Here is a 24,962-nt window from a genome sequence, read left to right as displayed (position 1 = left end):
TTGGGGGGGAAGCCTGGCTTCCCTTGGCATCCATGAATACACACCGATGGTAGAATCTAAACTGTGGGCAAAGTTACCATCACTTTTAATTTCATTTATCAATTGAACTAGCTATGTATGTGTACATGCAATGTAAAATGTGTATGCATGGCTTCAAATCATCATAATAGCCCAGATAATTTTATTTAAATAGGCAAGTCAGTTAAGAACAAATACTTCCTTTACAATGATGGCCTTCCCCAGCCAAACCCTCCCCTAACCCGGATGATGCTGAGCCAATTGTGCACCGCCCTATGGGAGTCCCGATCACAGCCGGGTTGTGATACAGCCTGGGATCAAATCAGGGTCTGTAGTGACACCTCTAGCACTGAGATACAGTGCCTTAGACTGTTGCACCACTCGGGAGAAGACACTCTTAGTCTGAAGAATCACAATCCATTTCCTGACACTACGAAAATTCTAAAAACAGCCCTCACAATGACCAAAGATTCCCCTAAATAGCCCTCATTGCTGCGTTCAACATTCTATTTCCCTTTCACGTAGCAGAATGCTGACTGCAGTGATCAGGCTGGTTCCACCAGGCTACTCACAATTTGTAAAGTTTGGAATGTTGCAGCTTGGGCAATTGCAGACATTGAGCTCAGTGCTGACATAATATTTTGACATAACCACACCTGTCACCAATGAATTGAAGTATGTTTTAAAATATTAGCAAAACTCTAACAGCACTATTTTCAAAAAACAAAAAGTAAAAACTATGCATTGCAGAACTATGCAGAATATATAAGAAAACAACATGTACCAGATACACATTTGGACTTGCAAATAATAAAGAAGTAGGCTAGGCAGGTTACTTAGAGTTTGCTGTTCAATTCTAGGTTTTGGAGTGTAGATCTGTCAGGTACTTAATGAGAGTCTGTCCAGAGAACACCTACCTCAGTTGCCTTTATACTGTCAGGCTATGTGGTGTCTGTCACAAACTCAGCCCCAGGCACAACCAATGATATACAGTATATAAACCCTGGATTGCTGATGCTGCATTTCAATAGTCTATTGAGAGGCTTTGAAGCCACCGGTCGGTCATATTGGCACTCCCCAGTAGGAGCAGTGCTCCATAGGAATGAATGGAATTCTACAGTATTTCACTTAAAGGTACACTATGCAGAAATCTCTCTGCCATATCCTGGTTGCTAAAATTCTAATAGTTTGCCTAATATAAGTTTGTGACAAAACAAGCGAGTATAGTGTAGAGTCATTGTACCATCGAAACCGCTGTGAAATATATTTTCAGCTGTTTGAAGCTGGTGAACAAAACCTAAAGTTAAAGATGCAAAAACGAAAGTTAAGAATTGGAAGAATAGAAATAGAGCACATAGAATAGATCTACAGCTTCTTAGACTTGATTTCAATGACAATGACAGATCTATAACTTATATTATATTCTATCTGAATTTGGTGGGGTCACCCAAAAAGTGACCTATTGCAGCTTTAAATGTTTCAAGGACAAAATTACATGTATTTAAGTATTGTTTTGTTGTAGTGGGGATAGTAACATTAGTAATATAAAAAATATATACTTGAAAAAAAAAAATATATATATCTTAATTTTTTATTTGTATGTTTACCTCACATAATATAATTGTAAAGTATGCATTTAGGTGTCTGTAATAGAATACATGTGGCAAAAACAAATGTAGACATTAATAAAAGCATTTCTATAGCTTCCAAAATATGTTTTACAAATTGTGGGGGAGTGCCAAGATGGAGGCACGGTGGCTTCAACACAGCGCCCCCTATTTTTCATCTAGTGTATTTATAAATGATTGCCACAACCCCATGCTTGACTATTCTCTTTGCATTTATACATGTTGCAAAATCAGTGCAGTGGTTAGTTTACCAGACCATAGAGTGTATTGCAGTGACTCATTCACAGTCATAGACTGTTTTCAATGTAAGGAAAAAAATATCTTAAATAAGTAAAATGGTTGAACTGTACCTTTAGGTTCAAAGTGTCTTAACACTGAACAACATTTTCTGACATACATTTCTTGTTGAATATAAAAATGTTACAAAGAAAAAAGCATCTACGTTACAAAAACAATGTCAGAAGTGGGATTCGAACCCACGCCTCCAGGGGAGACTGCGACCTGAACGCAGCGCCTTAGACCGCTCGGCCATCCTGACATACAAAATCAACTCAAAATACAAGTAGATGAACGTGACCATCCACTCGAGGTGATTTTACCATGAGTCTTTTAGACAATACTGAAATTATAATACATTGTAAAAATGAAGAACTTTATCCGCGCTTTTACGCTACCATTGCATAAAGCCACGCCAAACGTGTGCTATTCATTATGTTTTACAAAGACATGCCTTCATAATAGCGAACCTCGCGTTGGTTTGCTTTCATTTAGATATCCGGTAAATAGCCTACTTTTTTAGCTATCTATCTCTGACTTTATAATACATGTTTCTTGCTGTCTTGCGGCTATAAAGGAGTAGCAGTCTGTTAGGCTATAGTTTTGGCAACACTAACCCTTACTCGACTTTGGTTTTGGAAGTTTATTACGTCGTAATGTGAGAAAATGGCAGTCAGACAGATTCAGTAAGTACACAAGCTTACGGACACTACATGTTGTCTACCTGTTTTCGAACAAAATATAGTATTTATTTATTTATGTATTTTTTTTACAACAACCATTATTGTATTGGACATCTTGACTGAGAGAAAGTCTACATTCTCACGATCACCACCTCACACACGTCTTTGGTAGACCCTTTTGTTTAAACAAATAATAACAAGAATACCTAGTTGACACGTAATCGGTGTGTTGGTCCAGTAGAGGGTGCTGTCAGACCAGTTATTTTGAAAAATGGTATTTCAGTGACTGTAAAACAGAGCAAAATACTTATTTTTTTTGCAAATTAATAAAATCATGAAATATAGTCACTATCTGCCTGCTGTGTTTGCATTTGAAAAATAACATTCCTACTGATCAGGACCAGTACATTCCAGGGATGGCCATTTTGTATAGTTTTCCAGCTGAACAGTGGCAAATAGTAAGATGTAGAAAAGCCAGTGGCACATGAAAATTTTTCTGGTAAATAAAACACAACAACAACATAATCAAACAGTGCTTTACTGTAGGTTAGGAATATTAATTTGGCTCAATACCAGGGTCAAAAGTGTATATTGGCCGAGGTATATTGGTCATATACCACACCCCCTCGTGCCTTATTGCTTAATTCTATATTTTTCTACTGTATCTTAGTCCATGACGCTCTGACATCGCTCGTCCATATATGTATATATTCTTAATTCCATTCCTTACTTAGATTTGTGTGTTTTGGGTATATGTTATGAAATTGTTAGATATTACTTGTTAGATATTACTGTAAAGTCTGAGCTAAAGCATTTCGCTACACCTGCAATAACTCTGCTAAACATGTGTATGTGACCAATACAATTTTATTTGAAAGGTGTAACAAATTAAAATATTAAAATATTTTCAGTAGGGTGCAAGACATGCAGGTAACATTTTTTATATAATCATAATTGTTTTACAGAACATTCAGAGAAAAATACCCTTAAATATATATATTCATAGTAATGCAATCCTTTATTCCATGAACAAACATTGACAATAGGTTTTCTCCTAATTTCTTGTCTCTAATTTCAAATAACCACGCAATTGAATGTATTTAGACAAACAACTGAAGAAGCTACATAACGTGCAGAAAGTCAATATGCCTTGTAACATAATAATCATTCCATACTTTCAACAAACACAATGCAAAACCATAATACATGTTTTAAGCATTAAATAGTTGCACATGGTTTATAGGTCTACAATCCTTGTTCGTTGGTCTGCTACTGTATGTTACAATTAGAGGGACTTAGAGACAGAATTAGAGGTATTTAGAGACAAAATTACAGGGACTTACAGAAAAATTACAAGGACTTAGAAACAAAATTACAGAGACTTAGATATAAAATTACAGGGACTTTGAGACAAAATTACAGGGACTTTGAGACAAAATTACAGGAACTTTGAGACAAAATTACAGGGACTTTGAGACAAAATTACAGGGACTTTGAGACAAAATTACAGGAACTTTGAGACAAAATTACAGGGACTTTGAGACAAAATTACAGGGACTTTGAGACAAAATTACAGGAACTTTGAGACACAATTACAGGGATTTAGAGACATTGCAATCCATTCTGATGCAAGATTGATTATCATTGTTTCACCTCTAAAAGCATGAATGATTCATTGCTGCATGTCACCCGACACCTGTTCTCTCTGCTTTGATTATATCCAGGTGGTTGAGATTGGGTTTCCTCACACAGTGACAAGAGCACACTGGTATCTTACTTAATGTGATTCTGTCCTGGTTCACAGACATTCACCCCAGTCAAAACCTCTAGGCCTATATAACTTCAATGGAAGCCTTTCCTTTCCCTAAGTGCGAACGCTTGCGTCCCTTTCTCAGTCTACCTGATGGTAAGCTGTTTACTGGTCATTTTCATACTTTATGTCATAAGCTACGGGTCCCTCCATGGTGAATCCAAGGTAAAAGGAGACCTCCTCCGTGCTGCAGCCACTCCGGACTCCACCAAGGTATACTGGACGCACTGAGATTTTCAGATTGCCCCCGTAGTAAACATAAATGTCACCGTTTTCAGTTTTCCCTTTGACCCGTAGTAACAGGTTTTGTATCTCAGGATCCCTCCATATTGCTCCACTTTGCCAAAGTTGATGCGGGTTTGGTGGTCTATCTTTGGATGAGGCCTTCTTGTGTGAGGTTTTGGGTCCCTCTTTGTACAGGAACTGATCAAGCCTGCCTTTGTGAATTATTCTTCTCAGTCCTCTTGATTTTCCGAGGTAGAAATGTGCAATGCAACTCTTCGACGGAAACATGTGGGAGAAGCGACGATGGAAAGATTTTTTCGATGAAGTGACATACGTGCCAATGTTTTTGAACGTTGTGGTGCTCTCAAGCAGGTTGTCCTTTCTTGGCCACATCAGCAACATTGAGAGGTAGTACAGCTCTGTGCAGTTTGAATGGGTTCCCTCTTCTTGCAGTGCCTCGTTGAGAAGGGAGACCAGCTCCTCATACCTCTTCAGCAATGTTGAGCTTGGCTTAATGCAGTGAAGAACAATGTTTGCAAGGATGAAATTGATCCGGTCAGCCATGAGTTTCCGTGTAGAATTTTGAACAATGAACTGCCATTTCTTCAGAATTAATTCAATTTGATTCCCATTCTTCTCATTCAGACACTGGAGAAGACCAGCAAATGAATCTGCTCGCTTTTGCTCCAAATAGTTTCGCTGCTCCTCTGTCTCCTGCCGGAGACTCAGTTTTGGTTTACTGGCCCTTTCAGAGGCCCTCTCTTCTCCCGAGGAACAGAAGATGTGAATGTACTTCTTGAAGTGCTCTGATACTTTTCGTTTGTTTCTGTCCTCTGCTGTCTCCTTCTCAATTGACCTTGGCTTCAGGTATGTGAAGTAGTTCTCAAAAAAACTGAACATCTCCTTCAGCCGTGGCTTCAAAGAGACCAGGAATTTCTCGTGGTCTGCCAGAACAGCAATGAATTGATCATTTGTACTGTTTGTTATTTCATGAAAATCACTCACTGGCAAGTGGTTTTTGAGGAACTGCAGCATTTTGTCTCGCTGGAGTGCGTCACTTTTGTTGAAAAAAGGAATATCTTTGATGATATCAAAAAGAATAATTGAAACTTCCATTTCACCGACATACCCAGATGTGTTGTAGGTTCCTTGCCTCTTTCTGTTGGGCAAATCAAGGGAACCCATTGGCTCATCCTTCTTTGCGAGTTCCTGTGAATCTCTGAATGCTTTGGTGGCCTGAAATGCTAATTTTAGGCATTTGTCTAACCCTTCTGGAGTGAGCTCCTCAGCATGTTCAATTTCATATTTTAGGTGGCTTTTGTACACCTGTCCTAATGTGTCAGCAATGTAAGAATTGTACATTTTCTGCTGTGCATCCTTGGCCCATTGCAGAGCAGATATATAATCCTTCTCTTTCAGATAGAAATGCCTTGCCAAAGCTTGTGGCAGAGTTGCATTTTTGTCAAATCTCTTTGTTGCTCTTACAAGAACTTCTTTGATTTGGCTGATTCCCTCATCCGTCTGTATGTCTTCAATCAAAGGAGAGAACAGTGTATCTTTGTCATGTCCAAGTTCCTTTCTTTGCCGCGTGATCAGCATACTTTGGATGTTTTGAACCAGGATGTCCTTACCCATGCCAGATTTGTACAGCAAGTCACAGTGTAACAGATTGGTTGTTATTTCCCCCAGTTGAAGCTTGTGCTTTCCGGTGAGGACTTTGAGGCAATTACTTGCAATCATTTGGTGTAGAAACCGAACTCCCTTATAGGTGCCGTGCTCTTCAATGTTGAAATGGATCAGAAGCGTGGAGTATGGGTTCATTTTGTCCTCAAGTGTTTCTTTTCCCCACAGAGCATTCCTAATCTCAACAAACTCCTCACAGAGGGACAGGGCCATGTAGGAGCCGTTCACATATGTATTTAGCAAAGCTAAGAGTGAAAATAGCTGTCCTTCTTTTCTGGAGGTGTCAAGGTCTTTCAGGGTATTGCGCACCAGATTCTCTATGTACTTCTCACTGAAATTGTTTGTCATGATCATGAAGGCGTAGAATGTTTCAGGTTTTTCATGGTGACCTTTGAGCTCTTTCAGTTTCACCTCAAAGAAGCTCTGCTCTTTGGTGGAGAGTTTGTTGATCATGAAGACGTTGTCAAGTCGGCTGTTTCTGGAGCTCACTGCAGGAATCTGTGATCTCTCACAGTTCAGTATGATGACCATCAGAGTCTCCGGTTTTTTCTTCTCGTTGGCTGCACTTAGTATGCATCTCTGTAGGTCTTCAACGTCCTCCCAGTTGTCCACCAAGAGTAGAACAGGAGTATAACTCAACTGCTTCTCTTTGCCACAGGTCAGCAGGTGTGTGACTTGGACTGCGATCTCACTGTTCTGTACTGTGGTGTTTTTCAGAACGGCACATCTGAATTTACATCTCAAGTTCCACAACACATGCATGGCCAGTGTTGTTCCACCACAGCCTGGATGATGGAAGAGGTTTATTATTATGCATGGCGATGTGTACCCCTCTGTAGGTGTGATCAGGTTGTGAAGATCCTCATACTTGTCACGTTTGATGAATGGCAGACAACCTGGCCTCTCGGACAAGTAGAAGTTCCACCAAGTCACTTGTCCGCCTCTGTAAAAGTCCTCCTCCGTGTTGGTCTTGAATTCCTCAAAATTGTCATTGGTTTCAATTTCAGTGTTCTCACATTCATTTTCACTCAGTATATCAAGTACGGTCAACAGCTCTTCATCTTTTTGTGTCAGGAGGACCGAACTGGAGCCAGAAGATGGCAGATATCTCCTAGAGGACCGTGTCTGGGGTTCTTTGATTTTCCTGATGGTGCAGTCAATTTCATTCAGGCTCAATTCATAGATACATTTACTGGTGATATCCACTTTGCAGCGAGTGTTTATCATGTCTCTCCATTGACTGAATACATTTGAATCTTTGCATATGCAGAGCATATTATCCTCACCCTCAAGAGTGCGATAGATCGCACAAAAGGCCTCAAGTATAGGGCTTGAGATGTCAGTGACTCCTGAGTGAAGCATGAACACCACAAGTAATCTGTCTTTCGACAAGACATCTGGATTGCAGAGAAATGAAACCATATCGCTGATTTCTCCAGCACGTTTCTTCAGCCATTCACTGGTAGTGAAAGGTCTGTCTACTTCACTGACCTCATTTGCTTGACCATTACAAAAGACCCAGCTTGTCTGCTTAAACAAGTTCAGCTTTCCGATAACAGTGGAGACACTGTCATTGGTATTGTACATTCGAGGGTAGTGAAGATTAGCTATGCGATCTGTTCTGTAGAAACTGCATGTCCCGTTCGTGTCAGATTCTGGGTCAAACTCGAGCACTGCAAACAACTTCATCTCTTTCAAAAAACCCAAATGTTCAAGTTGACTGGGGTGGCACTTGTTTGTGACAACTATAATTTGCAATGAGTTTTCAAGTGTGTCTCTCCCATGAGTTATCAATTGTTTTAGCCTCTGCCCTTGGTAGTTTTGGTTGGGCTGCTGACAGTTGCTCTCCTCTTTTGATTTGCGTGCTGATGACCAATATTTGACTTCCTCTGTCAAACCTCTCATCTTCTCCTGAAGACTTCTGGGATTATTGTCTGCAAGAATGTTGATGCTCTTTGGGCCTTGTCGAATAAATAGACATTCAGTTTTGTATTCTTCTCCATTTTGTTCAGATATTATTGAGGTATAGAAAAGCTTCTCTTGAGTCTGTGAATAACTTGGGGCAACATCAACTTCTATCACCCACTTGTCTGAAGTCGCGCCATCTAGACGTTGAACCTGAAAGAATTTTGGAGGCCTGATGCATGCTCTTGCGATGTTTGTTTCTTCTCCAAAGTGTTCCTTGAGACGCAAGTCAAACTTGTCTGTATACATATTGAATGATGTCAGGTTTTGCCCAATCACCTGTCCATGCATGTGTCCGGGCCCGCCTGTCACCCCAAAATGAATGGTCCCATTGGTGCGAGAGTTCATGCAGGCTGCGGAAAAACTAAACACTTCGTTGCTGAACTTTTCCAGGATATCTATCTCACTGGCTTCCTCTGTGCTTGGCAGGATCTTGTACTCATGTACCGGGTCAATGAGATTGCTTGGACCGGATTCAGGGGGGAGGGTATCATTTTGTATGTATGTAAACGATGGGTCGTTTTTGTCAAAGGGACGTGGGGGACATATTCTCTTCTCCAGATTTGGAGCAGTTTCTCTCGAGTGGTCAAATGATGAGATGGAAGTCTCACTTTGTCTCGTATTGTCCTCGATATTTCCATAAGATGGAATGGATTCCAACTCTCCCATTGGCAGTTGAATGGGGGATGCAACATCTGAATCGGAATGTCTCATTTCTTCCACTGATGTCCATGAAGAGCTTAGACTTGGAGCCACCGACTCCGATTTCACACTGTCAGAATCCAGAGTTTCCTCATGTGACCCCATCCTAGCTTCTGGTATGGCTCTAAATCTAAATCTCTCTTGTCTTCTGAAGGGGTCACTCTCAGGGGATCTCATGCTTCTCCCTACACTCTCCAAGTAGTTTCTCAGTATCTCTACATTTTTTATGATTTGAATCGCAGGCCCAAACTTAACACCTAAACCAGTCAAGTCCTGTTTCTCAATGCAAACCAGGCTAGCTCCTGACACATCCTGTTCATAAAGTTTTGTTGCAACCTCAGGGAGTTTGAGGCTACTAGTTAGCCACTCTTTCACATGCTCCTTAGTCCAGTCTTCGATTCTCTGTGGGAATTCTCTGAGGTCACTGACTCTGTTCATGCCATGATGTTCTGTAAGCTGTGAACCCAAGAAATAAAAACGATCATCAACATAGGCAGTTGTATTTCTTTTTAAACCAATTAACAGTTACTGTACCTGCACATATAGTTTTATTTTTTATTTGCCAAATCACCAATGCCTATTGTTTGTTATTATTGAAACTAAGAACAATCCACTGAATATACATTTACTATGAATACATAGAGTTTCAGCTTAAAACTTGCAAACATACCATTGTTGCATGCACTCCACCAATGGACAGTTGTGTTGTGTCTGATGTTATCATCCTACAATAGGTGGAAATACATTCATTTGAAATTAAACAAATTGATGTTTTGGATCACCTCAAATGTGTTTTTTTTATACATACATGCATGGTATTGTGTATTTTCATTTTGTAGATTTTTTTATGGTAATGAATTCCCACATGACACACTTTAGATACAATTAAAATCATAAATTACCTTGAAGATGGACCCATTGACTGGTCACTCTTCATTGACAGATAGCTGGGTGTAGGTGAGTCTGCTCCCTCCCTGCAAAATTTTTTATTGAGGTGTGTTTTTAATCAATCCTATGCTCATGATGTACCGCTTTTACCGATCTGCAAGATGTCTATTAGAAATCACATACTCAAAGTGTCTCCGAGTAGGAGTGCTGTTCTAGGACCAAGTCCCCCTTGTCCAATCATTATGATCTAATAGATAATAGGCAGAATCTACCACACACCCAAACCAATTTAGTGAAGGTGCTGGAGTCAAAATGCTAAACTGGAGAAACAGGAAAAAGTCGCTGCACATTTCCAGTCAGATGCAAATGTATTTATTTAATTGTGGCTGAGCTTTTGGTCAGTCAACCGTCATCAGACCATATGCAAAATAATATTCAAAAGTGATGCTAATCAAAACTGATGCTAATCAAAACTGATGCTAATCAAAACTGATGCTAATCAAAACTGATAATAATCATTGCTGATGCTAATCAAAACTGATGCTAATCCAAACTGATGCTAATCAAAACTGATACTAATCAGTACTCCTACTCTGAGACTGTGAAAACGGGCCCAGACCTTTTGTCTATTATGCCGTGACCTCGTGGAAGTCAATTGCCTGACATATTGACACATTGCAACATACTCATTGTGAAAATCATAAATTACCTGCGATTGGGAATAAACTCTCTCTTGTAGTTTATCGGTGGATCCATTGAGCGGTCACTCCTCATTGACACACAGCTGGATGTAGGTGACTCTGCACCCTCCCTGTGAAAAATACAGTCAGTACCCTAACCCTATAACATAGCTTGTAAAGACAGCTGGAAATCAAGACCTATATTCACCCATATGCAGAGTTCACACTGCACGAGTCTCCTTATCCCAGGGTTTATGGAGATTTTAGCCTGGGGCTATGCAAGTGTTCACACTTGCACATTCTAGCACCAACCTTAGCCCAGGGCTAGCTGGCCTTGCTCCGGAGCAGGGTTAGGTCCAACTTTGTAGGACTAGCCCCAGAAACCCGGTGCCAAAATAGCCAGTGTGAAACGGGGGTCAAGAAAAATGCATAGAATATTTCACTGCTCCGGAGGAAGGCCAGCTAGCCCTGGGCTAAGGGCTGCATTTTCACTTAATTTGCTGCATAGCTGCATTTTCACTTAATTTGCATATGCTTGTGATGAGTTCTGCACGCTATTTTAATAAGTATATTTATACTATTTCATCCTTCCATCTGAGGACAAAAACCTGACAAAAAACTAATACTTTCATCAGTGAGAAAACATTGGTTGCTATGGCTAACAAAAACGGTTGCTATGCAGGCAGGCTAACGTCTGTTCCCCACTGTCCCCAGGATATTTTAGCCCAGGATTAACAAATGTTAGTGTGAACACAGGATAAGCTAGCCCAGGGTCAGTCTTAGCCCAGGGCTAAGAACATTGCAGTGCGAAAAGGCCTAAAGTGTCTCAGAGTAGTAGTGTTGATCTTGGATCAGTTCCCCTCTGTCCATATAATATTATTAATTATGATCTAAAAGGCAAAGCTGATCCTGTAGCAGCACTCCTACTCAGAGACTGTGAATACAGGCCCAAACCTTTTGTCTCTTGTGCCATATCCTCGGTGGAAGTTGATTGGCTGACCCATTGAGTGATCACTCTTCATTGACAAACAGCTAGGTGACTCTGCTCTCTCCTCCTGGGCCACCAAGCCCTGTTTACCAGGGCAGAGCAGACTTGACCCTGCAACGTCCTCATTATACTCCTGTGGGGCAGTGGGACTACTATGTAGCCAGCGGCGGACATGTTCATTCTTCCCACTCTCTGCACCCTCAGGCGATACAGTGTTGTCACTCATCCTGTCTCGACACCAGCATTCAGGTTCCTGACAAAGAAAACAAAGCGAGAGGGGTGAGAGGAAAGATACGAAAAACTGCTCTTCAGCAGTAACTTCTTTATTGAGGAAAAATGTATTTACTATGACTGTGATATGTGGTTGTCTCACCTAGCTGTCTTAATAAGATGAATGCACTAACTGACTGTAAGTCACTCTACATAAGAGCATCTGATAAATGACTAAAATGTAAAATGCTCTTTAGCCATGTATCAAAATCTCCCGCTAACTTCATCCCCTTTCTGAAACTGTCAGCATCGAAACAAGAGGAAGCAATGTACCGGATTTCTTGTCCAAATCATAGAGAAACAGGTCTAGTAAACACACATTCCCTTATGACCACAACAAACGAATACCTCTCCTCTGTATATAAACCACGTGGGATACTCTTGTAGAAAATGTATTGTTTCCCAAACATGGTAGTTATGTTGTTTGTAGAAAAGGTGTATCATATTGTGTCACCTTCAATAGGCAGACTGTGCATTCCCATGCAGTAGAAAGCTACAGTTGAAACAATAGCCAAAGTGGATAAAGGTAATCTGGTTACTCTCTCCTATGGTCCAGGGATACAAGATCAGACACCTCCCCTCGATGACTCAGCAGTGGTTGCACATGCAGTAAATTTCATTTGACAGTCATACTAACCCGGAACTTCAGCTTCTCATATGAACTTGTGATTTGAACAGTGTTATGGTTATTTGACAACGGCTTACTTCCCAAACATTACTATGAAAAGAAAAACCTATTCATTGCCTATCTCTTCATCAAACAAGGAGTAGACTGAATGAAAGCTTGTCTTTCTGTATTCCAGAGACACATAATATACCAGGGAGTGTACTGTGACTGTGTACTGTAGACTTGCTACGTCAAATAAGATTTTCCCTCAGGAGCCATTTGATTTCAGTACGCTATTGAGTATACTTGGAACTTCATCACCCACGGATTATGTCTGATTTAGACATTCAGAATCTCAGTTATTGCATGAGAAATAATCAGTACGATTATTATTATTATTATAACTAGCTAAACGTAATTAGGCTGCATTCATTTGTAATAATTACAATAATTACAGCGATATTTTTAGTTTAGAAAACATTTGTGTAGACAATAACGGAATATATCCAAGACTTTAAACAGAACCTTACCACTCAGAGTCCTAACTTTACTCATATCTGCAGTTTGAAAGGTGTGCTCTTAGATCCTGTACAGCCACAGAAATATCAGTAACCGTTTCCCAGCAGTATTCTTGACAATGAAACACGAACTCGTCACGTATTCCGGGGGGCACCGAGGTGCCGAATTTAACCTCATAAACTACTAATACAGGAGAAATATGGTCTATTTAGTAGCTCACAGCTAGTAGATCCTTAGCCTGCGTCTGAAGAGGTGTGGAGGCTGATATCCGATCATACTTTAGACCTACCCATGATCTCCATATAAGGAAACCAAAGGGCAGAGTTAGGGTGTGTGGGAGGTACCTTTGGATATATATTTCAGATACTTGTGTCTTGGATTAAAATACGTTAGAAAGTAGAATGCAAAACCTATTGACTCCGGTAAGATAAAATAAGAAAGAAAAAAAGGTTTGAGGAGCTTCTTCTATGCAGGATCGTTTGTGTTTTCTACCCGTCTTCAACTCTCGGCTCGACTGTCTTGTTTTTTTATGAAGGCAAAGATTCTGGGAATTGAGCCAGTGGACCAGTTTTGTGCTGGCTCAATGCCAGTGTTTCTGTCCTGACCTGCCATCTCCATTACATTATCTTTGTGGCTGTCGTCTATACTTGAACACCACCGGTAGTCTTCAACAACCACAATGTATATATATAATACCCGATCATGAGTCAAAGAAAATAATATGGATCCTGTAGGACACAATGAACTGTAGCACACTGGAAAATAATAGTGTACATCCACAGGTTAACAGTTGACATGATATTTTATTTACTGACAGAGATATAGGAGAATCTAGTACAGAACAGACAGTTTTGCAGGACACATAGACTAAAAGGCATACTCTTACATAGTTGGTGAAAGATGGCGCTCACACAGAACACATACTGTACAATGAGTTGACAAAACATTAGGAACACTTGCATTAGGAAGACTGACCAGGTGAATCCAAGTGAAAGCTATGATCCCTTATTGATGTCACCTGTTAAATCCACTTCAAATCGGTGTACATGAAGGGGAGTAGACAGGCTAAAGAAGGATTTTTAAGCCTTGAGAGGATTGAGACATGGATTGTGTATGTGTGACATTCAGAGGGTGAATGGGGGGTGCAAATCAATATTAGGAAGGTGTTCTTACTGTTTTGTCCACTCAATGTTTATCATAATACAACGACAGGTTATTTTGACGTGCCTAATTAAAATGTTAAATCATATTTCTGTTCGTTTAAGGCAGGTTAACGCTTGGCTCTTGTTGCAGAACGACAGAAGGGACGAGAAGCAAAGAGCTGCAGTGCCTGGTTATATAATGGACCTACAGTGTATGTTAGAAACACATTGGCTCCCTCACTGAGGAATGTGTCATTTTAGATTTGTGGAACTTTAAGTAATCATGGACACCTTGGTCTTCATTACAGGGCTAATCACAAAAAATTCAGTGTGTGTGTGTGTGTGTGTGTTTGTGTGTCAGAGGAGGCTGGTGGGAGGAGCTATAGGAGGATGGGCTCATTGTAATGGCTGGAATGGAATTCATGGAACGGAGTCAAACGTGGTTTCCATATGTTTGATACCGTTCCACATTCCATTCCAGTCTTTACAATAAGCCGTCCCTATAGCACCTCCCATCAGCTTCCTCAGGTGTGTGTGTGTGTGCCACTACGGGTGCATGCCTGTGTGCGGCTAAGTGCAGGTAAGTGCTGGTTTTGCTCCACTACGACAGCTGGTCTCTACAGGAGGGTGTGGGAAGATATAAAGGGACGGACGATGGCTGGTCTCTACAGGAGGGGTTGGGAAGATATAAAGGGACGGACGATGGCTGGTCTCTACAGGAGGGGGAAGATATAAAGGGACGGACGATGGCTGGTCTCTACAGGAGGGGGAAGATATAAAGGGACGGACGGCTCATTTCCTTTTTTCTTTCTCCGCCCCCAGACACCGCACCCCCTCCAGCAGCATAGGAGTACCATGATGACGATCTACAGAGAGAGAGAGGGGGAGGGAGGGAGAGAGAGAGAAAGAGGGAGGGAGATTGAGAAAGAGAGCAGAGTCACTGTTATTTTGCTGAGTAAAAGGATCATATTGACTGTGTGATGTAGAGGAAGTTGCAGAGACCTCTTAGTCCACCAGAGGGTGCTGTCCACCCTTTAACACTGACAGGCCATATGGTACATCTGTTGCATAATAGCATTTAACTCAGCAGGATGCCTTACTGTAAATACCATAAGTAAGTGGTAACTAACTGCAGATATTTCCCCTATTAACACAGGGTTACTGCCCAGATGATCAGTATGTGTGTCACTGTGTATGTTTATTTGTGTATGACTGTGTCCATACATGACCAGGCACACAGGAGTAACTCACCCATGACCCGGGCCTGTAGTCTGACCTGCAGACGTTGGTCCCTCTTTCCCCGGCTGACCAGGGTCAGCTCCTCCTGCAGCACCCCCTCCTGGTGGGTGGTGTACTCACACGTCACCTTCACCCCACCTAGAGGGAGGGAGGGAGGGAGGGAGCAGGAGATGGCATATGGACCAAGAGAAACAAGGAATGGAGGGAGAGAGGGAGAGAGACAGGGAATGGATAGAGAGAGGGAGAGAGACAAGGAATGGATGGAGAGAGGGAGAGAGACAGGGGGTGGACGGAGAGAGGGAGAGAGACAGGGAATGGATGGAGAGAGGGAGAGAGACAGGGAATGGATGGAGAGAGAGAGAGAGACAGGGAATGGATGGAGAGAGGGAGAGAGACAGGGAATGGATGGAGAGAGGGAGAGAAACAGGGAATGGATGGAGAGAGGGAGAGAGGGAGACAGGGAATGGATGGAGAGAGGGAGAGAGAGAGACAGGGAATGGATGGAGAGAGGGAGAGAGAGAGACAGGGAATGGATGGAGAGAGGGAGAGAGAGAGACAGGGAATGGATGGAGAGAGGGAGAGAGAGAGACAGGGAATGGATGGAGAGAGGGAGAGAGAGAGACAGGGAATGGATGGAGAGAGGGAGAGAGAGAGACAGGGAATGGATGGAGAGAGGGAGAGAGACAGGGAATGGATGGAGAGAGGGAGAGAGACAGGGAATGGATGGAGAGAGACAGGGAATGGATGGAGAGAGGGAGGGAGGGAGACAGAGAGAGGTAGAAAAAGAAAGGGAGAGAAAGAAAGAAAGACAGAAAGAAAGAAGGAGAGAAAGATGGAGACAGTCAATAATAAAAGGACAGGAATGATCGGGGAAAGAGTGACATGCAAACAGAGACAAAAAGGCGTCAGACAGACAGAAGTAACGTTAGACTGAGAGACAGAAGTCTATTGAGTATTTATAACCAGTATTTACTTCAATGTAATTGGCCATATCTTCCCCACATACCATAAAATCTGTGTCCAAGATGCCACCATGTTCCCTAGACATTACACTAATTTGATCAGGGCTTATAGGGAACATTCAATGTTTCAAGTTATCCGGGACACAACCCAGAGTTTTCTTACAGGAAGCCACTCTGAAAGCCCAGAGGGGAGCTCAGATTCTTTCCCCCTAAAATTCAAATGGCGCCCTATTCCCTACATTGTGTTCTACCTTTGACCAGAGGTCTATGGGCCCGCCGTATGGGCCCTGGTCGAAAGCAGTGCACTGTATAAGGAATAGGGTGCAGGGGAACATTTGGGACGAAGCCAGGGAATCAAATCAAATTTTATTGGTCACATGTGTCGAATACAACAGGTGAAATGCTTACTTACGAGCCCATAACTAACAATGCAGTTGGAATAAGAATAAGAAATAAAATAACAAGTAATTAAAGAGCAGCAGTAAAATAACAATAGTGAGACTATATACAGGCGGGTACCGGTACAGAGTCAATGTGCGGGAGCACCGGTTAGTCAAGGTAATTGAGGTAATATGTACATGTAGGTAGAGTTATTAAAGTGACTATGCATAGATGATAACAACAGAGAATAGCAGCGGTGTAAAAGGGGGGGGTGGGGGCAATGCAAAAGCATCTCTTCTTCTGGTCTCCTCTCTCTGAATCGATTCAGGGCTGAAATGGGAGCTGATGGATTGATCTCTTTGGTCTTTGTTCCCCTCTGGTAATAACTGTCTGGTGGTGGTTATATTCCTCTGGTAATAACTGTCTGGTGGTGGTTATATTCCTCTGGTAATGACTGTCTGGTGGTGGTTATATTCCTCTGGTAATAACTGTCTGGTGGTGGTTATATTCCTCTGGTAATAACTGTCAGGTGGTGGCTATATTCCTCTGGTAATGACTGTCTGGTGGTGGTTATATTCCTCTGGTAATGACTGTCTGGTGGTGGTTATATTCCTCTGGTAATGACTGTCTGGTGGTGGTTATATTCCTCTGGTAATAACTGTCTGGTGGTGGTTATATTCCTCTGGTAATAACTGTCTGATGGTGGTTATATTCCTCTGGTAATAACTGTCTGGTGGTGGTTATATTCCTCTGGTAATGACTGTCTGGTGGTGGTTATATTCCTCTGGTAATGACTGTCTGGTGGTGGTTATATTCCTCTGGTAATAACTGTCTGGTGGTGGTTATATTCCTCTGGTAATGACTGTCTGGTGGTGGTTATATTCCTCTGGTAATGACTGTCTGATAGTGGTTATATTCCTCTGGTAATAACTGTCTGGTGGTGGTTACATTCCTCTGGTAATGACTGTCTGGTGGTGGTTATATTCCTCTTGTAATAACTGTCTGGTGGTGGTTATATTCCTCTGGTAATAACTGTCTGGTGGTGGTTATATTCCTCTGGTAATAACTGTCTGGTGGTGGTTATATTCCTCTGGTAATAACTGTCTGGTGGTGGTTATATTCCTCTGGTAATAACTGTCTGGTGGTGGTTATATTCCTCTGGTAATGACTGTCTGGTGGTGGTTATATTCCCCTGGTAATGACTGTCTGGTGGTGGTTATATTCCTCTGGTAATAACTGTCTGGTGGTGGTTATATTCCTCTGGTAATGACTGTCTGGTGGTGGTTATATTCCTCTGGTAATGACTGTCTGGTGGTGGTTATATTCCTCTGGTAATGACTGTCTGGTGGTGGTTATATTCCTCTGGTAATAACTGTCTGGTGGTGGTTATATTCCTCTGGTAATGACTGTCTGGTGGTGGTTATATTCCTCTGGTAATGACTGTCTGGTGGTGGTTATATTCCTCTGGTAATGACTGTCTGGTGGTGGTTATATTCCTCTGGTAATGACTGTCTGGTGGTGGTTATATTCCTCTGGTAATGACTGTCTGGTGGTGGTTATATTCCTCTGGTAATGACTGTCTGGTGGTGGTTATATTCCTCTGGTAATGACTGTCTGGTGGTGGTTATATTCCTCTGGTAATTCCGATCAGATCCTCACCCTCCATGGGTAGGATGGCATTGGTGGGGAACGGGATGGAGAGCGGATCCAAAGAAGGGAAAATAGATGATAAAAGGGTACGAGGTAGGGAAATTGTCGCCTTTGCGCCAGACAAGTATTCATTGGGGACAGAGGATGGAGGGGGAGAGTGGAGTGGGAGAAAAGGTAGAAGAAGGAGGGAGACCTTCGCCAGTGATCCAGACAGACATTCAAGTTTCCCAGGTTTGATAACATACCGGTTACTGTAATAGTAGGTTACAGTAATGACAGAAATCTGGTTACTGTAATAGTAGGTTACAGTAATGACAGAAACAGTGTCTTGTTATGGTGCTAATATGTTTGTTGGCAGAGACATGAGTTTTCTGCCACTTTCAGGTCTACACTGCACCCATCTTTACCAGTATTCAATAGGTCGCATTCAATAGGCTTCGAACAGTATAAAAACTGACTGAAACAGGAAGGGACTACCTGGACTCCAATAACAAACACTCATTTTCATTTTCCATTGCAAAACGGTTTAACGTTTTCTTTGGCATGCCCTAATGAATACGGCCCTGGTCTCCCACGTACCCTCTGGTGTGGGTGTGACACGGTTGACTTTGAGGAGGGGTCTGGGCGTCGGTGATGAAGAGGAAGGGAGGGAGCACACATCTTTCCCCAGCACAGGCACCTCTGGGAGGGTGAAGACGATCTCATAACGATGCAGACTCCTCAGGAACCCTACCTGGACAGAGAGAGAGTGAGAGTGAGAGAGAGAGAGAAAACACAGTACAAATTACATAAACATTTATTAAATACTCACACACTTATGAAATGCGTTAAGTAGTTATATGTAGGTACCCATCAGGGATGCATTCAGCAGGGCATAACGTTGTAGAAATATGTTATGAAGAACAAACATGGCTCTATGACCTGTAGAATGAGGAATCGTGTCTGCTCTATTCATAACATTTCAATCTGAAATGTTCAACAATGTTTGCCTACTGAACTTGGCACAAGCAATTTGAGCATTTGTATTCCAAACCCCGCCCACCTTAACCAGGAAGTTCCCATCAGGCTCTGGGAGAGCAGGGATGGCCGAATCCTTGGCTTTGTCCTCACGGTGAACAGGGGAGCCCATGGCATCCTCGTCGTCAGGGAAATGCACGCTTCCTCCCTTCGAGGTCGACCCTGGGGAAGAGGCAGTAAGAGCGTGACTCAGTCAGGGACAGAAATACACACACAGGCACATACTGTACACACGCACACACATATAATTCATGCATGCCTAAGCAGCTGTATACGACTGCAAATTTTTATTGCGCTTTTATGAGAGAGAGAGAGACAGAGAGTGAGAGAGAGAGAGCGAGGGAGAGAGTTAGTGTTTTGGTCCATCAGTATAACTGAGGTCTGACATGGCATTAAGGCTGTACAATCAGCGGGAAGGCAATTGAAAATCCATGCACTTAGAGATAATCGCTGGCAGATTATTTAATTAAAGTTTGGGCGATATCAGTTGCATTCACACAGACAGAGGGGCAGATGGACAGACAGACAGACAGAAACAGACACACAAACACACACATAGAAGTCAAGGACTCACCCTTCCTGCCTGTTGCCATGTCAATGTCAGGCCAGGAATGATGGATCACACTGTATCAGTCTGAATTTGTGATGTCATCATTACCCTCCTTCAGAGAAAATGACAAGGAACAATGTAAGGAGATATAGAGAGAGAGAGGGAGAGAGAGAGAGAGAGAGGGAGAACAAGAGAGATGGAGAGAGAGAAAGGGGGAGCGAGATGAGGAATGAAAGAGGGGAAGAGTGAGGTGAGAGAGGGAGAGAAAGAGAGACCAAGTCACAATTTCATTGTAAAGGCGACAGCTCCTCAACAACAGTTTCTTCTGGCTTCTGTGATTTTCTGCCAAAAAGTTCCCTCAGACTCAACACCCTCTTAGAACTAGAAGTAGGACAAAGTAGACCCTAGGCCTAGACACTAATCTAAGGTCAGTTAAACACTTTCCCCTCTAATTACGATTTGGGTATAAGCGATGGCTGATCCTAGACCTGTGAATCAAAATAGGAAAAGCACTCACACATCTGAGGTTGCTTGTCACATGGTGTTTGGCAATAATTCTATGATATCTTCACGTAAAAGTCGAATAAACTAAAGTGTCACTGGCAAAGTCATAATGGTAAAGGGGTTTATTTTCTTTAGCTCTGTGCCAGGTGGCAACTTCTACCCAAAAGTACTCTGGTACTGTAGCATATCAATCCGCTGGATAGAGCCCTAGACTGAGTTCCAAATGGTACCCTAGTGCATTTCTTTTAACAAGGGCCCATAGGGGAATAGGGTGCCTGCCATCTGTTACGCACGTCTACAATAACCTTTGACCTTTATTTTAATCCTACTGCGGCTTTATCAATATCATTAGAAGCGCTCAGCTGTGAGTCCAGTCCAGTGTTGCAGACAAAGGCACGGCTAAACGACTCACTGACCTGCTCACTAAAGAAGCTTAACTTAGCCCCCAAAGTTTAGCCGGTGGGATTAGAGGAAGAAACTGGAAAGAGTAATTTCTTACAGTTTTACCATGGGGAGTTGGGTACCTAGCCTAATTCACACAATCCTCCCTAATACAGAAACACTGGAGGGGGAATAGCCTTGAGTGTTATGTAACCTAAACTAGAATGGGGAGAAAATAGAACACAGAACAGAGAAAAGCTCATTCCAATCCTCATTCAAACTCAATCCCCTCTATTTATGACAGATTTAATGTACCATCGACAGTTATCCAGTGGTGGAAAAAGTATCCAATTGTCATCCTTGAGTTAAAGTAAAGACCCTAATAGAAAATGACTGAAGTGGAAGTCACCCGGTAGAATACTACTTGAGTAAAAATCTAAAACTATCTGGTTTTAAATACAGTGAAGGAAAAAAGTATTGATCCCCTGCTGATTTTGTACGTTTGCCCACTGACAAAGAAAGGATCAGTCTATAATTTTAATGGTAGGTTTATTTGAACAGTGAGAGACAGAATAACAACTAAAATATCCAGAAAAACGCATGTCCCTCTCAATCAGAAAGATTTCTGGCTCCCAGGTGTCTTTTATACAGGTAACGAGCTGAGATTAGGAGCACACTCTTAAAGGGAGTCAGCCTCGAAACCTTAATGACTTGGAGAAGATCTGCAAAGAGGAGTGGGACAAAATCCCTCCTGAGATGTGTGCAAACCTGGTGGCCAACTACAAGAAACGTCTGACCTCTGTGATTGCCAACAAGGGTTTTGCCACCAAGTACTAAGTCATGTTTTGCAGAGGGGTCAAATACTTATTTCCCTCATTAAAATGCAAATCATTTTATAACATTTTTGACAGGTGTTTTTCTGGATTTTTTGGTTGTTATTCTGTCTCTCACTGTTCAAATAAACCTACTTTTAAAATTATAGACTGATCATTTCTTTGTAAGTGGGCAAACGTACAAAATCAGCAGGGGATCAAATACTTTTTTCCCCCACTGTATACTTAAAGATGCACAATGCAGAAATAGCTAAAATTGTAATAGGTTGCCTAATTTCAGTTATGTGGCAAAACAAGCAAGTAGAGAATCATTGTACCATGAAAACCACTGTGAAATATATTTTCCATAACCAAAAATATTTTATTTTAAGCTGTTTGAAGCTTGTGTACAAAACGGAAAGTAAAAGATGCAAAAATAAAACTTAAGAATGGGAAGCATAGAAATGGAGCACATAGAATAGATACACCACTTCTTAGACTTGCTTTCAATGAGAATGACAGATCTATCACTCACATTTCTATGTGCATTTGGTTGGGGTCAACCAAAAAGTTACATATTGTAGCTTTAAGTATCAAAAGTAGAAGCTATAAATCCTTCCAAATTCCTTATACTAAGCAAACCAGACGGCACGATTTCCTTTTTTTTTATGGATCGCCAGGGGCACACTCCAACTCTGACCACCAGACCATTTACAAACACTCAGACATCATTTACAAACAAAGCATCTGTGTTAAGGGAGTTCACCAGATCAGAGGCAGTATGGATGACCAGGGATGTTCTCTTGATAAGTGTATGAATTGGATCATTCTTCCCTGTCCTGCTAAGCATTCAAATGTTATCGAGTGCCTAGCCTACTGTTGGTGTCAGGGAAAATAAGGCCTAGTAAAAAGTACAGGGCATTCGGAAGGTATTCAGACCCCTTCACTTTTTCCACATTTTGTTACGTTACAGCTTTATTCTATTTTTTTTAAATAATGCCACAACAGGTTTTTAGAAATGTTTGCAAATGTATTTAAAATAAAAAGAATAAATACCTTATTTACATAAGTATTCAGACCCTTAGCTATGAGACTCGAAATTGAGCTCAGGTGTATCCTGTTTTCATTGATCATCCTTAAGATGTTCCTACAACTTCATTGGAGTCCACCTGTGGTAAATTAAATTGATTGGACATGATTTAGAAAGGCACACACCTGTCTATTTAAGGTCCCACAGTTGACAGTGCACGTCAGAGCAAAAACCAAGCCATGAGGTTGAAGGAACTGTCTGTAGAGCTGTGTCAAGGCACAGATCTGGGGAAATGTACCAAAAAGAATTCTGCAGCATTGACGGTCCCCAAGAAAACAGTTGCCTCCATCATTCTTAAATCGAAGAAGTTTGGAACCACCAAGACTCTTCCTAGAGCCGGCCGCCAAGCCAAACTGAGCAATCAAGGGAGAAGGGCCTTGGTCAGGGAGGTGACCAAGAACTCGATGGTCACTATGACAAAGCTCCAGAGATCCTCTGTGGAGATGGGAGAACCTTCCAGAAGGACAACCATCTCTGCAGCACTCCACCAATCAGGTATGTATAGTAGATTGGCCAGACGGAAGCCAATCCTCATTAAAAAGCACATAGCCCACTTGGAGTTTTCCAAAAGGCATCTAAAGGACTCTTAGACCATGAGAAACAAGATTCTCTTGTCTGATTAAACCAATATCGAACTCTTTGGCCTGAATGTCAAAAGTCACGTCTGGAGGAAACTAGGCACCGCTCATCACCTGGCCTATACCATTCCTATGGTGAAGCATAGTGGTAGCAGCATCATGCTGTGGGGATGTCATGATCGAGGGAAAGATGAACTATGCAAAGTACAGAGAGATCCTTGATGAAAACCTGCTCCAGACCTTCCAACAGGACAACGACCCTAAACACACAGCCAAGAAAAGACAGGAGTGGCTTCGGGACAAGTCTCTGAATGTCCTTGAGAGGCCCAGCCAGAGCCCGGATTTGAACCCGATCGAACATCTCTGGAGAGACCTGAAAATAGCTGTGCAAGGACACTCCCCATCCAACCTGACAGAGCTTGAGAGGATCAGCAGAGAAGAATGGGAGAAACTCCCCAAATACAGGTGTGTCAAGCTTGTAGCATCATACCCAAGAAGACTCAAGGCTGTAATCGCTGCCAAAGGTACTTCAGCAAAGTACTGAGTAAAGGGTCTGAATACTTATGTACATGTGATGTTTCATTTTTTTGCAAACCTGTTTTTTCTTTGTCATTATGGAGTATCATGTGTAGATTGATGAGGAAAAATAACAATTTTAAAATAAGGCTGTAACCTAACAAAACGTGGAAAAGGTCAAGGGGTCTGAAAACTTTCAGAATGCACTGTAGTAGGCTTCAAGTAAAGTACAGATATCCCCCCAAAAATGATTAAGTAGTAGTCTACTTCAAAGTATATTTTACGTTGTTACACCACCGCAGTTATCAATGGGACCTGGACGCATTGTGCAAAGGCATCGCGGTTGGTAGACTTCTACCTTATTTGACACTGTCACAGTTCTACATGCAAATGCTGCACTGTTGGGAACGACCCAGCCCCGAGCCGCCACCACCGCATCAACAGGGAGGGACATCGATACGTGCGCCGTCCAGGACATTTTTGACAGGTTTTAGCCTAATTACAAAATACTTGCGAATAGGACGTGTTCCTTAGGCTGCTTGGGTTGTTTATTGAATATATAGCCTATTCAATGTTGTTCCTTTCAATCACATAGCCCACCAGTGTTTTAATTCTAATGTTACAATTTCCATGTTGACGATCACACACACTGCATGCCCATTGGATGGAGAGCGCATCAAAACTGGAACATAGGCACAGAGCTGCATTTTCAGTCGTTTCAACGGAAGGGCAAAACTGCAACGAATAGATTTGGCCAACAACAACATATTCGTTATATTGTCATTGTGGCATAAATGAAATCGAATATATTCAACCTGAGACAGACAGATGGGCAGATAGCCTAGCCTACGCCCATTTATATGTCAATACGATATGAACCTCCGAACTGGATTCCCCCAGGTGCAAGAAAGCGTTTATGAAAACATGTAACGTAATAAAAAAACCTATAGAAGCACTTACCGCTTTGGAGATTTGTTCAGCGCTTAGTGGTGGTGGTATCTGACAGTGGAACGCGAAACCATCCCAAACGGCACGCTGCTTGCTGTGTTTGTCTGATCTCTTATCTCGGAGGCGCTGCTCAGTTTCCTCTCCAGCTCTCCTCCTCCGGACCGACGCAGTGTATAACAGCCATGCGTGGCGCGTCGCTTTCTCGGTGACCTATAGCTGCAGTCATTGGCGGATGCAGGCATCGCGGGGA

At 42.0% G+C, this 24,962-nt stretch overlaps 2 protein-coding genes and 1 non-coding gene across 3 annotated transcripts; all 3 read right to left on the bottom strand.

Annotated features, from left to right (window-relative positions):
* Positions 1–2,101: 2,101 nt before the first annotated feature.
* Positions 2,102–2,184, bottom strand: trnal-cag (transfer RNA leucine (anticodon CAG)). Its single transcript has one exon. It is a non-coding gene; the product is annotated as a tRNA-Leu (tRNA).
* A 1,270-nt stretch (positions 2,185–3,454) lies between these two features.
* On the bottom strand, positions 3,455–13,229 carry LOC106602206 (sterile alpha motif domain-containing protein 9). Its single transcript, XM_014194705.2, has 6 exons — positions 12,954–13,229; positions 11,513–11,799; positions 10,588–10,689; positions 9,893–9,964; positions 9,661–9,715; positions 3,455–9,446 (listed from the first exon to the last, which is right to left on the bottom strand). Exons 2-6 carry the CDS (start codon positions 11,770–11,772, stop codon positions 4,521–4,523), a joined length of 5,415 nt encoding a protein of 1,804 aa, XP_014050180.1. The 5' UTR covers positions 11,773–11,799; positions 12,954–13,229; the 3' UTR covers positions 3,455–4,520.
* A 496-nt stretch (positions 13,230–13,725) lies between these two features.
* Positions 13,726–24,936, bottom strand: LOC106602222 (UPF0687 protein C20orf27 homolog). The gene is made up of 6 exons (XM_014194738.2): positions 24,725–24,936; positions 19,908–19,995; positions 19,359–19,495; positions 18,896–19,049; positions 15,336–15,461; positions 13,726–14,950 (listed from the first exon to the last, which is right to left on the bottom strand). The coding sequence occupies exons 2-6, from the start codon at positions 19,924–19,926 to the stop codon at positions 14,877–14,879; spliced, it is 510 nt and encodes a 169-aa protein (XP_014050213.1). The 5' UTR covers positions 19,927–19,995; positions 24,725–24,936; the 3' UTR covers positions 13,726–14,876.
* Between the last annotated feature and the right edge of the window lie 26 nt (positions 24,937–24,962).

The sequence above is a fragment of the Salmo salar genome, chromosome ssa04, assembly GCF_905237065.1.
Source record: "Salmo salar chromosome ssa04, Ssal_v3.1, whole genome shotgun sequence".
Taxonomy (NCBI): Eukaryota; Metazoa; Chordata; class Actinopteri; order Salmoniformes; family Salmonidae; genus Salmo; species Salmo salar.
The sequence above is the reverse complement of the archived record's forward strand: the minus strand, read 5'-3'. Positions and strand labels throughout refer to the sequence as shown.

What these genes read in the sequence shown, in the direction of transcription:
- LOC106602206 (XM_014194705.2), bottom strand. Translation starts at nt 11,772, where the DNA reads ATGAGTGACAACACTGTATCGCCTGAGGGTGCAGAGAGTGGGAAGAAT. An exon ending in TATGGCACAAGAGACAAAAG is followed by an intron (nt 10,690 to 11,512) that starts GTTTGGGCCTGT and finishes TATTTTTCACAG; the next exon opens with GGAGGGTGCAGAGTCACCTA. An exon ending in GAGTTTATTCCCAATCGCAG is followed by an intron (nt 9,965 to 10,587) that starts GTAATTTATGAT and finishes AAAATTTTGCAG; the next exon opens with GGAGGGAGCAGACTCACCTA.
- LOC106602222 (XM_014194738.2), bottom strand. An exon ending in ATGGGAACTTCCTGGTTAAG is followed by an intron (nt 19,050 to 19,358) that starts GTGGGCGGGGTT and finishes CTCTCTGTCCAG; the next exon opens with GTAGGGTTCCTGAGGAGTCT. An exon ending in TGTCACACCCACACCAGAGG is followed by an intron (nt 15,462 to 18,895) that starts GTACGTGGGAGA and finishes CCCTCCCTCTAG; the next exon opens with GTGGGGTGAAGGTGACGTGT.